At 41.2% G+C, this 13,881-nt stretch overlaps 1 protein-coding gene across 1 annotated transcript in view; it reads left to right on the plus strand.

Annotated features, from left to right (window-relative positions):
• Positions 1-7,809: 7,809 nt before the first annotated feature.
• LOC126049517 (cytosolic phospholipase A2 epsilon-like) overlaps positions 7,810-13,881 on the plus strand; it is a 42,557-nt gene continuing 36,485 nt past the window's right edge. Inside the window, exons 1-3 of the mRNA XM_049826008.1 lie at positions 7,810-7,917; positions 12,145-12,246; positions 12,596-12,682. Of these exons, the coding sequence (XP_049681965.1) occupies positions 7,810-7,917; positions 12,145-12,246; positions 12,596-12,682 (297 nt within the window). The remainder of the gene's footprint in view (positions 7,918-12,144; positions 12,247-12,595; positions 12,683-13,881) is intronic.

Below are 13,881 nucleotides of genomic sequence, written 5' to 3' on the forward strand. Positions count from 1 at the left end.
GGTTTGCTATAGCAAGTACAGCCTTCTGCATGGCAGGCTGCTGCAGGAGGATCTGTGCCTCCTGAGCTGAATTTTTCTTGGACTGGCTCTGCACCAAATCCAGCACAGACATGCACATACATGGCATAATTCACCCATTTGGGCCAAATGTGCTGTGATGAGAGGTTGTCTAACCTAGGCTTCTGTCACTGTTCCCAGGGACGAGACAGGAGAGTGCTTTGCTTGCATCCATAGCAAAGATCCTCCAGCTCCTCTTGCATCCCTCTCACTGCCCAATTTGTCCCCTAGGGTTAAGATTCCTTACTTGTTCATTGAAAAAAAGCTTATTTTGATTAAGTTCATTGCGGGTAACCCATGGCCTAGGTTGAATTAATAACATAAAACAAAGTAATACTTTACAGACCAAATGAGTTTCTCCCAGAGCATTCACTTCTCAGTTACTACCAGACAGTATAAATTCCCTAATTCTTTGTGGCATCTATGTTATTAACTGAAGTAATATTGAAAGCAATAATATAAATAGGACCATCCTATTTTTACAGCATGTAACCAGTATCTCAAAGTAAGTAAAGCCTACTCAATATATGCGTGCATTTCTTTTTTTTTATGCTGTAGTTATTTTAGAAGGTTAGGTTGGAAGATGAAGCTTAAGTTGTATTGAGTTTCTCAGTGTACGTAACAGCACAGCATGTACAATTTGTAGCCTACTAAAACCACCTGTGATTACATTTCAGTGTTAAAATTCTTTGCATTGCAGAAGGAATAGAATAGAATATTTCAGTTGGAAGGGACCTACAATAATCAACTAGTCCAACTGCCTGACCAGTTCAGGGCTGACCAAATTAAAGCATGTTATTAAGGGCATTGTCCAAATGCCTCTTAAACACTGACAGGCTTGGGGCATTGACCACCTCTCTAGGAAGCCTGTGTTTGACCACCCTCTTGGTAAAGAAATGCTTCCTAATGTCCAGTCTAAACCTCCCCTGGTGCAGCTTTGAACCATTCCCACGTGTCCTGTCACTGGATACCAGGGAGAAGAGCTCAGCACCTCCCTCTCCACTTCGCCTCCTCAGGAAGCTGTAAAGAGCAATGAGGTTGCCCCTCAGCCTCCTTTTCTCCAAACTAGACAAACTCAAAGTCCTCAGCCGCTCCTCATAGGACATTCCTTCCAGCACTTTCACCAGCTTTGTTGCCCTTCTCTGGACGTGTTCAAGGACCTTCACATCCTTCTTAAGTTGAGGCGCCCAGAAGTGCATGCAGTCCTCAAGGTGAGGCCACACCAACACTGAATACAGCAGGATAATCCCCTCTTTTGACTGGCTGGTTATGCCGTGTTTGATGCATCCCAGGGTGGGGTTTGCCCTCTGGGCTGCCAGGGCACACTGCTCCCTCCTTTTGAGCCTGCTGTCAACCAGCACACCCAGATCCCTTTCTCAAGGGCTGCTCTCCAGCCACTCTTCTTCCAATTCGTATTTGTGCCTGGTGTACAGGATTCTGTATTGGGTTTATATGGTGAGGTTTTGGTAGCAGGATGGGGTGCTGCTAGGGTGACCTCTGTGGCTTCCAGCCACATTTCAAGGCTCATGTGCAGGATTTTATCTCTACTTTCCAAATGAGTAGATAAAGGTAACCACAGTGTGCTTGGCTAAGTCATGTCACTCTGAAGCTTTAAATAGCATCATCAGAGCCTGGTGGAAGGAGCAGGACACAGTGTTTCTGTAATGACACACCAGCCAAGGACAAAAGTGCTCTGTGCAGCTCCCTATTTTAAAATACAGGGGAGAAGGAGTGTCAGGGGAGATATCTGTGAAATGCCTGCCTTGTTCCTGTAAAGGAGCTCTCTGGATATAGTCACACTTTTATTTCTGTACTGCTGAAAAGTTATAGCTTTAACAGTGTGGTTTGTCCAGGGTAGATTCTCAGAAGATAGTTATTGTGGATTATGAATAGGTTCTGGCTCTCAGCTCTCCTTCACTTTGCATTTATCCTTCCAGAATGAAGCTCTGAGAGTTGGTCTTCTTGTACTGTGGTGGTTTAAGCCCAGCTGGCAACAAAGCACCATGAGACTGCTCACTCACTCCCCCATCCCCCCCCCCCGGTGGGATGAGGAGAAAATATTATAAAGAAAAGTTCATGGATCAAGACAAGGATGGGGAGGGATCACTCACCATTTATGGTCACTGGCAAAACCCAGACTCAAAGTGGGGAAAAAGAAAATCAATTCAATTTACCACCAATCAAATCAAAACAAGGATAATGAGAAGTAAACCCGAACCTTAGAACACCTTCCCCCCACCCCTCCCTCATTCCCAGCTCAATTCCACTCCCCATTTTCTCTTCCTCCTCCCCCCAGCAGCGCAGGGGGACGGGGAATGGGGGTTGGGGTCAGTTCCTCACACGCTGTCTCTGCCGCTCCTTCCTCCTCACTGGCAGGACTCCTCACTCTTCTCCTGCTCCACCATGGGGTCTCTCCCACAGGAGACAGCCCTCCATGAACTGCTCCAGCATGAGTCCTTCCCACGGGCTGCAGTTCTTCACAAACCGCTCCAGCGTGGGTCCTTTCCACAGGCTGCAGTCCTTCAGTCACAGACTGCTCCAGCGCGGGTTTCCCCATGGAGTGACGGCCATCTTGGGGGCACCCACCCTCTCTGGTGTCCTCCTCCCTGGGCTGCAGGTGGGCCTTTGCTCCCCCGCTCCCCTCTGTGGCCTGCCGTCTCACCACAGGCTGCAGGGGCATCCCCTCTTCTTCACTGACCTTGCTGTCTGCACAGGGGTTTCTCTCACATCCCACTCCTCTCTCCACTGCAGGTTTCCCTTTTTAAATCCGTTCTCCCAGAGGTGCTACCACCATTGCTGATGGGCTCGGCCTGGGCCAGCGGTGGGTCTGACTCGGAGCCGGGGAAGGTTCCGGCAGCTTCTCACAGGAGCCGGCCCTGCAGCCCCCACCCCCACTACCAAAAAACCCCGCCACACAAACCCAAAACATGTAGTCAGCCTGGAGAGATTTTCTCATGACCAGTTCGCTTTCTTTGCACAGTCAGTGTGAAGGTCTCAAGGGATGGTTCTTATAGCTACAAACAGGTCAGATGTAATTTCCTCACAGAGTATCACTAGTGCTTCCAGCTTCAGCCGTTCACACGTCAGTGGGGAGCTGGGTATCTCCCATGGGGTTTTGTGCTTGCCTTTTCTTTTAGGATGTCCCCCAAATGGATAGGCTGTTTTAAATGACTGTGGTCATTTGCAAGATGTCTCATTTTAGACATTTTCTGGGGCATGGTTTTGCTCACTCAGGCCTCACTCAAGATTCAACAAGCTTGAAGGAAGCTTTTTACACCTTTCACATGTGAAACCAAACCAGGAGGTTCAATAAGGAACAGCAGTAGGCTGCAGTAAATAAGACTGGAAGGTCTTAGGAGAGGTAAAGAAGGCCTGTGAAACTCTTGGAGGTTAAAGCTAAGCCTGGAGGGATATTTAGGTTGTTTGCATCCTTTGCCTTCACAGTCCTTGTTTGCAAGTACATAACGATAAGCCTTTAGCAAACCACTGAGGGACGGTTTTCTGGGGCATGCTTCTCCCACTGTTGGTTTCTAAATGGTCCTACCAGATTGCTGTTCTTTAATAAGTCCATTTTATAACACTGTACAGAGCTCTTGAATTGTTTAGGTCTGGTTAGCTCCTATTATGCTGTGGAAGAACAAAATAAAACAGCGAATACAGTTTTGTATTTGTACTAGATTATTCATCTAATTTCTTCCCATAGACTTATAAAAGCCAGAAGTACCATCAGATCACCTTGTTAGACCTGTTAGATGTCACACCTGTTACCTGCCATACTGTTACTTAAATGTTAATCCTTGTCACCTGTGGCTGACCAAAGTCTATCTTGAAGAAAAAAGACCCCTCTTTTAAAGATAGCAGGAATGGTGAAGTCACCACATTTCATGGAAGTATGTTCTAGTGGGTGATCATCTTCCAGCAATAAGTACACACCTTGTTTCCAGCTTCATTTAGTTTGGCCAGAGCCCAGATATTAGTTCTTGTTAAACATTTTCCTAGTAACTTAAAAGCCATTGCATAAACACTGTTTCTTCAGTAGGGGCGATTTTATAAAATATACCAAGGTTACATGTCAAAACAGTAGATTCAGCCCTTCAAGTTCTCATTATAAAAAAAGCTTTATTTGTATATCCAGCTGTATCTTTGTTCTTGCACTCTCTCCAACTCTTCATTGTCCCTTTTTCAAATGCAGACTCCAGTACCCTTCCCACTATTTCTATACACTGAGATGAACATTGCCTTGTTATTCTTATATTCTTACTTATAAATGACTTCCCACTTTCTCTATACAGAATCCACTTGTCCTTATTTGCCATTAGAGACTTCAGCTGAGTTGTTCGTCTTCCATAAATAAGCTGGTGAGTTAGCGTTTTCCACACTACAGTCCTCCCTTTCGTAAGGGGGAGTAAATCATAACATATATTTGTAGTTCCTTTAACCATAACTTCACACTTCAGTGTGTTCGAATTAGCTGTGGTTAATCAGGCCAGTTTATCAAGCAGGTCAGATCATTCTGTATGATTGCTCTGTCCTCAGTATTACCTAGCACTCCATCAATCATTGTTCTACTGCAAATCTGGCCAGTCAGGATGTCATGTTTATTTCCAAATCACTTGTGAAAATGTTGAATAGAGTTTGAGACTGGTAAACTCTTAAAAATTCCTCAGAATAAAACTTTTTTCAGTGATGTTTCTCACTGAGGACTAATTCTGAAATCAGTTAGCTAGCAAATTCTTAACCTTAGTAATATATCCTTTTTTTCAAACTTTGCATAACAAAATCTTACTATCTTTGCACAAGTAAAAAACCCTGCAATTGCAGGGTAGAACAAAGTAAGTTTCTTCACATTAAAAACCCTGTTATTTTATACTGACTGACTTCCAGAAGGTAGCTCAGAACTTACCAAAACTGCTCATCACCTTAGAGGGAACCTCTGGCTAATGCTAATCCCAGAAAGATTTCTTTTCCATGCAGTCATCTTGCATCACCATTTTACTATCCCATGTACCTTACTAGTGGAACGCCCTGTAATTGCTTTGACATCCTTCACAGCTTTATTGCACTCTGGTCACTGAAAGACAGCTCCACTACCCTGGTTTGCAAGATCAATGCACCCATAGGAACAGCACACTGCAGTTTTGGCAGTACACTGGCATCACCTCTACTACATGCCTAAGATAAGGAAATTAAAGAAGAATTTCTGTGCATAATCCAAATATAAGTAAGACTTTTACAAAGCTTAATAGAAATAAATTTAAATTTATTAAAAAAAAAACAACACCCCCCCCCCCTCCCAATTATATCTGCCTTTATTAAGATCAGCTCCCAACAGTTTTCCTGTCCTTTTTTCCTGTCCTTTTATTTCCCAGCTATACAGTTCTTAAACACTTTACCAAACCATATGGCTAGGCCATATTGTTCATATTTAAGTCAGGTAGGTCCCTTATTTCTGCCTTCATGGAAAGTGTTTCAGACATCATTTTTACTCCAAATCTCCACAGGTGTTTTTATACATATAAAAATACATGCACACACACACATACATATGTGGAATTTGACTGGGTGGAACCATCTGCTGTCCAGACAGTAAATTGTACTAGTTAATGACTGTCCTAAGGCTAACTAATCACACGTCATCAATCTTTTTTTGGGGGAAAACACTCCCTTGTGTGGTGGAGTGCAGTTTTCAGTATATAATTAATTGCTTTGTGTGCTGAAACTTGTATTTAATATAAACATGCATACATTAACAAATGCTGTACAAAACATATGAAACATAAATGAGAAGAATGTATGTAACTCGAAACTAACTCTTGACTTAAAATAGGTATTGGTATTAACTACTTCAGGGATGATGGATCATTTTATGTGTATGACTACCAGCCCACATTTCGAGTAATAGCAAGAGAACCAAGAGTGGTAACACATGATAACTGATTTTTAATTAATCAGATATGTGTCCCAATGGCAGCCCAGGTAACCAATCTACTGACACCTTACCACATCCCTCCTGCTACTTTTGAAAATTGACATGATATTTACTTTCTTTCAACTTTCTGCAGTTCTGCAGTATCCCAAGAATTAATACGGCTGAACCATAGACAGTCAAGAATGCTCCTAGACTATGCTTTTGGAACTAATTGGTAAGAATGATCTCTGTTCTGCCTTAATATGTGTTGTATGGCTATGTGTTCTGAAACAGTTCATAATATTTCTCTTTCCCAACATAGAACACAAGTGTTTTATCAGCATGCCTGCTTTAGCTGCATCATTAGTAATTATTTTGCTATCTCTATGAAGTAGTAAATATAGATCTTTGACAGGATTTTGCTTTCTCCTCATATACATTTCCTATATACTTGCATATATACATATGTGTATATATATGCTTCCAATTGTCACCCCTGGAAACCACGTTTTTTCTATATTCTGTGAGTTTTGGTTTAAGTTGAAAGTACCATATTTTCCATCTTCCCATGTACTGTATATTGTTTTTTCACATCCAGCTGCTGCCTTCTTATCACCTCTGAAAGAGGGCAGACTTTCAGCCAAAATTGTGAAATTGGGATAACTCATATCATACCACTGAGAATTCCTCAACTGCAGCAGAAACAGATAGTTATGCCTCCAGAGACATCTTTTAGCCCACCCTGACTTTTCCTACTGGTTTTTAGCATGAAGCTGCAATGCTGAGCCTCCAAAGCAGTAGGAATTTCTCTTTGTCAATCACACAAATTTTTTACCAACAGCTAGTCTGAACTTATCATTGTCTTGGACTTCTGGAAATACATGGAATAACTAATTTTCCTTTCATGTCATATCTGTGCAATGTAATGTAATTGAGTAGGTTTTATTCATTACAACACATAGGGTCAAAATATGAAAAAACATGTGAGAGTTGCATGCAATAGCTGTTTAGACAGGTTTCCACATGCTTTAGTAACATGTGGCTCCCTTACATTTAGTATAATGGATATTCAGCAATGTTTGCTTCTACAAATTTGTCTTTCTTTAATCTGTGTTTTCTTGACCTGACTTAAGAGTCACGCTTGTCTTTGATGTCTGTGAGTTTTAGCACAGTATCATGTTGCAATGATGATTTAATTTAGCATGTAATAGGATGTACTTACAGAGTTGCCTATCTTGATCTCCTGGAGAATGTTTCTTTCCTTATGCATTTCTGAAACACTTCCTTAAGATGTTTTGCAATTGTTTCTTTAAAGTCTTTCCATGTGGAGCTGTTAACAAAGTTTAATCTTCGTGATCAGCCCTTTTGTGAGTAGGTGGCCACACTAGATTCCTGCACAGGTTTGTATTTTGTTCAGCAGGAGCATATGGAATGATAGCTGGATTCTTGCCTACCAGCCCAAAATTCTCCCATACTGGGCTCTCCAGACAATTGTGAAGCCTTTTGGGACTCCCTGAGAAATGACTTTGTTTTGTTAGCAGCCATGTAGAGTCATGCATGTAGCATCACTGAGGCCACATCCCACGGGCAGCTGGCACAAGGCATGGATGATAGCTCAGTCTCAGACAGTGCAAAATGCAGGTTTGTGGGGTGTCCATGTGACTCCCAACAGAGCCTGGGTTTGTTAAGCACTGCTTTCATGATCCACCAGGTGCCCTGGAAAGGCTGTCACTGCATCCTCCCAGTGACAACACACTGTATATAGGACAAGATACGCTGCCATGCACACCTCTTCAGATTGCACAACGGGTCACAAGGCTTGAAATCAACATGGCAATGGGAACATGGCTTCTGTAAATGTGGAGAGATACTGGATGCAAGAGCTTCTGCAACAGCCGGGGCTTTCTCATGCAAGAGGCAACAGGAATTTCAGCACTGCAAGACTAGCTGGAGTGAGTGCATCACCTAAGCCTGTGCTTCCTCTTCAGCCTGCACAGTACCTGGCAGCCTTTCCTCAGTTGGGTACGGCTTCCCTAAGGAACTCCCTTTCCCATAGCTTGTATTTTGTCACCAGGGCTTTCATACTGGAGGCAGTCACCTGCCCCAGGTTGTGGAGGAGAAGGGAGCTGCATCTTTTGGGGCAGAATCTCTTGGCTGTTTCTGTCCCTCTTGGTTAAATTAGGAGGGAGAGACTTCATTCTCTTGCAGTACTGCATCGGATGTGGGCTCTGGTCTCACAGTGTGCTGTCCAATCCTCTTCCGTAACGTAGAAAATGACACAAAAGTTAGGAATTTCATCATACCAAAACCTGAGCCATTGTCACGTTGAGAAAAGCAGTCTCCTCATGTCTGCTGAAACACTCTGGCAATGCCTCTCCTGGCTGAAAAAGCAATGCACACAGAAAGGTGCAATGCTTGCTTTTACACTGAGGAAGTAAAAGGGATCCTGCTTAGCAATGGAGAAGACTTTGAGGAACTGTCAGAATCAGTGGCAAACCTGTCACCTGCTTTGGGGTCCCCTGATCCTGCCTGGGACTTTCAAATAACAGTCCTCACGGGAAACCACATTTCTCTCTCTATAGTCAGCGAATGCACTCTGGTGACCAACTGTTTTATGCATGGACTGGATTCTTGTAATGCCCTTTATCCCTTGGAGCTAGCTGCAATGAAATGAACACTGGAAATTTAAAGTTGACAACAGCATATGATGTCCCATAGGTTAGACAAGAAAAGGAAACTTGAAGGCATACCCCATCTTGCTGATTTTATTAAGATACCAAGATACTGTTAACTTACTACAGCTGAAAAGGTTTAGAAGCCAGTTATTTCAGGATAAATTGCTTTAGCAGTCCCAATGTCTCTTAGCGTCTGATGGCAGACTAACGGTGAGGCTGGTACAAACCAGGATCCTATGCAGGGCATGCCTTACAAAAAGAAAGACTCATTTAAGAACTTACTTTATATATAAGCTCAGTAATAAGGTATTGCACTTATGCACATGCACAGGTCTCCTAGAAATCAGATCTATCAAAAGAGAGATTATGTTCTATGTAAGAATAAACAGACCAAATAAGCTTGCAAATCTGAGCTACTGGCAGTATTTATCTGGGACATTAAGTACTTCTTGGACTGTTTCTGAAATATTTTCTGAATTTAAGTTTCCTCTGAGTTTGGGCAAAGTTAGTATATATGTAACAGCAAATATCTATCTTATCTGTACTCAGGTGCTTATGAAGCAGCTGCTGAACTTCCACAGATTGCAACCTGGGGTTTCACGGAAAACCCAACTTCCTATTTCTCCCTTAATACGCCTGGGCACGCACTACCACTGCACAGCCTGTGCTTTATGAACAGCAGTCCCAAGTCAAGCTGTCCCGTTCATGATCACAGGGGTCTTAGGTGATCCTGAACGGAACATGGCAGGAAGTTATCCTGGTTATCACAAAACCTCTTATTTGTTATTTGAATGAATCCATGAGAGGATTTTTCATTTATATGCTAATAGAGCTTTTGCCCAAGGGTGTTTTGCAGCTTCACATTGCGACAGGGTGAATCACGTGTTAACAACACAACCAAGTTCCTCAATGTCAAGTTCCCTCAGCATCAGTAACTTTGGAAATAAGTGATTAAAGAGGATATACTGATTACTCAGAGTGGGATTCACCTCACCTACCTTCAGCCGTGCAGAAGTTAGGTGTCAAGTATGACCTGGACATTTAGGCTTCTGCAGAAGAATCCAACATAAAGGGGCTTAGTCACTACCTGCAGTTGCCATGCCTGCTTTTTCCTCATTCAGTACACAGGGAACAGTGGCAACCGACTTCAAATAGAAGTCTAAATTTTATATGATTTAATTTGGGTGAGGTCAAGCCTACCCAAGTGCCTGCCTTGTGAAAAAGCCTTGTTTGCCTCAAAAGGAATAGTGCTTCATAGCAAAAAGCAATTTGAACTTTGAACTAATTTAGGAAATTCAATACCAGTGTCAGCTTTGAGTCAAAGGTACCTTTGGCTGTCTCTGACTTGAGCTTAAAAAACAGGTATTTCATATCAGGAAAGCTTGAGTCAGGAAAGAAGAGTTAGTTGTTAGGCAACAAGCAACTCTTAGTCATCTTCCTAGGGGATGGCGGAGGCTTTTTCCCCTACCTCATTTCCTTTTGTCTGAAAACCAAAGGTGCAATATGACACACGTAAATGAAAACCGGCTCTTATGCAAAAACCTCACACCCATTAGCTTCCATACATTGCAGAAACAAGACCTGGAGCTGATAATCTTCACGGGGCACAATTACAAAGAAATTATAGCTAACGTTCTCATTCCTCTGTTGCAGTACCGCACCTCTTCTAGACTCTTCAATCAAGGGTACAGATAAGCTGTAGAAGAAGGAATAGAAAATGTGTGTGCTTTTGTGTGTGCAGTTACTTTTCTCTAAACTGTTTCTGGTCACCATTTTTACCAAAAAAAAGCAGATTCTAAAATTTTTTTACAGAAGTGCAAATGCTCATACTAAGCAAAGCATCAGCCAAAGTGGGGGAGAGGCTGACTTTTTTAAAAAGATCTTTTGCCTATTGCTCTAGTTTATGTAATTCTGGTTTCAGTTAAACAGTTCCTGTTCCATCAAAAAGTTTCAATACGATGAAGGTGAGAAAGGAAGCTCACAGCAAACCTTTCCCTTGCACGATGTGAGAAAATAAATGTGCTTATTTAATTAAAAAAAAAAAAGGAAAGAAAATGTAGGCATTAAATTAAACCTTTGCAAATAAAATTTGCAAGGATGGAATACTCCAGGTAAGATGATCAAATTGTCTTAACTTGTTCTCCTTGTAACACCAGCTTTTCATACTGATTCCTCTGTGCATATAAGAAAAGTATGTAATGAGACTGCTAGAAGTGATTTGGTTTGTGTCTAGTTTCTGTCAGTCAGGGTTCTTGTACAACACTCATTGACACAGTCTGAGTGGCTGTGATTTCATACTTGTACAGGTCTCTAATAGGAAGCACCATGCTTTGTCATCCCATTAATCTCAAGACCTTTCATAAGCACTACTTTTAATCATTTGGGAGGACTTTCAATACAAATGTATGTGTGCCTAATAATGCTTGCATAATGGATTAGAAAATTTAATCACTGAGCTTCCTAGAGGTGTGCTGAACACAAACATCACTCAGCTTCCTAGAGGTGTGCTGAACACATGCAGATCCTCATTAGATTAAAAAAAAAAACCAAAACAAACCAACATAAAATGTACAGGATCAGTCAATTAAATTCCAATAATCTGCTAGTAATGCCCAGCTGGCTGGTGATTTGAATAAAGTTGCTCAGAAATCTGAATGGGTTTTGCACCAGAAAATGACAGCTCTGAACTGGGGGGCAGTGGTGGTGGTGGTGGTGGTCTAAAATCTCCTAAAACATGAAATTATTTCAGTTTGTTGAAATGTTTCATGATTTTTCAAGGTGAAATGTTTGAATCTCAATTGATTTTGTTAAGATGCAAACTGTATTAAATGTAAAGCCCAGAAATCAGTAAAACATTTCAAATGGAAAAGTGATACATTGTGTTTTAGGAAGCACAGAAACATTGCTTTTCAAATTTCTCCCTCCTTTCATTTTTCTGAAGTAGAACACTGCAATAAAAACAAACACATATGCACAAATTATAATGCAACAGCACTTCTCAGGGAAAAATATTCCTTCAGAAGAATTCTTAGCATCTTCTTACTTAAATGTCTTCCTTCTAATGATCATCCCCATCTTTTTTCTTTTCTTTTTTTTTTTTTTTTTTTTTATTATGGAGGCAATAGTGCATGGAATTCAGGGTCTTTGCATGGAGACAATAGGTAGATGTGTCTATTAGGCTATTATTGTCACCGCTTTTAGATTACTGCTGCAAGTTTACCTCTTGTAGATGATCTCTATCAGATCATCAATCAGGTTATTGCTGTTACTACATTTCCATGAGCCCCCAGGTGGGAATAATTTGGTCTCTCAGCATGCTCTACTCAGTCACAAGACCTGCAGATATGAACGTTCACAACTTACAACAGACATGCTCTTTGGACAAGTAATGGGGGTGGGAAATTTTCCAGTTTCAGAAATCATGGAAGGGTGGAGCTCTGACTCAATGTAATAAAACACCTGTTGCAACTTCTGACACTCTTCAAGGCTGTAAATTTGTTTCAGGAGGCACTGGCAACTGTGGAGTCTAATATTCAGGTGCCATTCACAGCACCTGCTTTTAATGCAGCAGCGATCGCAATGGCTTCAACCTCTGCCTTTGCTCAGGTAAGTGGAAAACAGAACAAGCCTGGCAGAAGTCTCCGAGTATTTGATTTAGATTTTTCACCAGACTATAAGCAGGTCAAGTCCACTGATACCTGTAGGACAGAAATCTCCAAGAAAACAAGATTGTCCTTCCTTGACTATTTGCAGCTACGAGGACCTGGAGTCAATATCTTTCCATGTAGCAGAGAAACAGCTGATGTTTTCCTGGCACATTCGTTTTATCCACCATAAACAGTGAGGAGGTGTGAATTGCTTGCTCCACATTGCAATTCCACATTGAGGAGTTTAAATAAGTAGAAAAATTGGTCTTTACTCTCTTTTTCATCCCTTATTCTCTCTCCCTCAATAGCATTCAAGCAGCAAATCAAGCCCCTTGGAAAATGAAGAAAGAAAATGGATGATGCATTACCTAGCCCCAAGAGACATTGATGTTAAGGTACCAACTTCAGCAAACTAAAAATAGGTGGGACTAAACCAATATTTTTTTGAGAAGGGTAGGATCTTTTTTTTTTTTCCAAATCTGATTATTAAAGATTCATATGCTTATTTAGAAATAGGAATATTTCACAAAAGAAAATTTTCTTAAGGTGAAACATCTGCATTCCATTATTTTTTTTATTCCATTCCTTTATTTACATAAATTGTGTTATTTTCATGGTTTTATTCCTTAGAGAAATTCCTTAGGGAAAATGTTGTCAATTTGCTGTTAAAATGGGCCTTCTTTTAATACTATCTATCACTATTGACATTAATGGAGTTTTAGCCCAGTATGAAAGGAGAAAGTTGCCAGTGTTGGAAAGTCAGAGTATGGTTGTTGGTGATCCTTTGGGTTTTGGTAATTAATGCCAATTTCCAGAACAAATGCCCACTTTGATCACTGTGCAACTCTTCACAAGAAAAGCACAACAACTCTAGCAACTTTTGCAGGGCCCGTGACAGAGATATATTTGCATCAAACACATACCAGCTGTATCAGTCATGATTTTTGTCTCCACTCTCAGTTAGCCTGCAGATGACTATGCATTGTGTCAAGCTGCCTCAAAGTAAAAACAGGGGGGCTCCAAACAAAAAGCTAACTTACTTTTGATGTTATCTTAAATGGTGTTTGATTCAAGTATCTATAGCTCATAGGAAACCTGTAGGTTTAATTTCTTTTTTGTGCAACCAGACTTCCAAATCAATAGAAAACTACAAACGTTGTTTTGCTTATGTATGTCACAACTTTATCAAACTGATTGATCAAAGTGATTTCTTGTTAGTAGCAATCTGGCAGCTCTTCAGATAGTTTGTCACCCTTTTTGTACACTAATTTCTATCAGTGGGGTGTGAAATGATGTAAATGGTGAAGTAGCATAACAAAAACTGACATGCTGTTTAGGTGTTCATAATTTGCTCTGTGTGTGTGCTAAAGCTCAGCAAGGGAATGTGCTAAAGCAGGAAAAGCAACTATTAAACAGTGCAATGACTGGATCTCTGTAGCATTTTTGTAATGATTTACTGTATTTATACTGAAGCTGTGTTCTGGTTCAGAATATCCATGGCTAAAAGCATCCAATCCTTCTTCACCGCTAAGGTAGTTACATGTATATAAAGCTTGTTAGAATCCAGCACATGTTTTTGAATGTATGTAAAGTA

The sequence above is a fragment of the Accipiter gentilis genome, chromosome 22 (genome assembly GCF_929443795.1).
Source record: "Accipiter gentilis chromosome 22, bAccGen1.1, whole genome shotgun sequence".
Taxonomy (NCBI): domain Eukaryota; kingdom Metazoa; phylum Chordata; class Aves; order Accipitriformes; family Accipitridae; genus Astur; species Astur gentilis.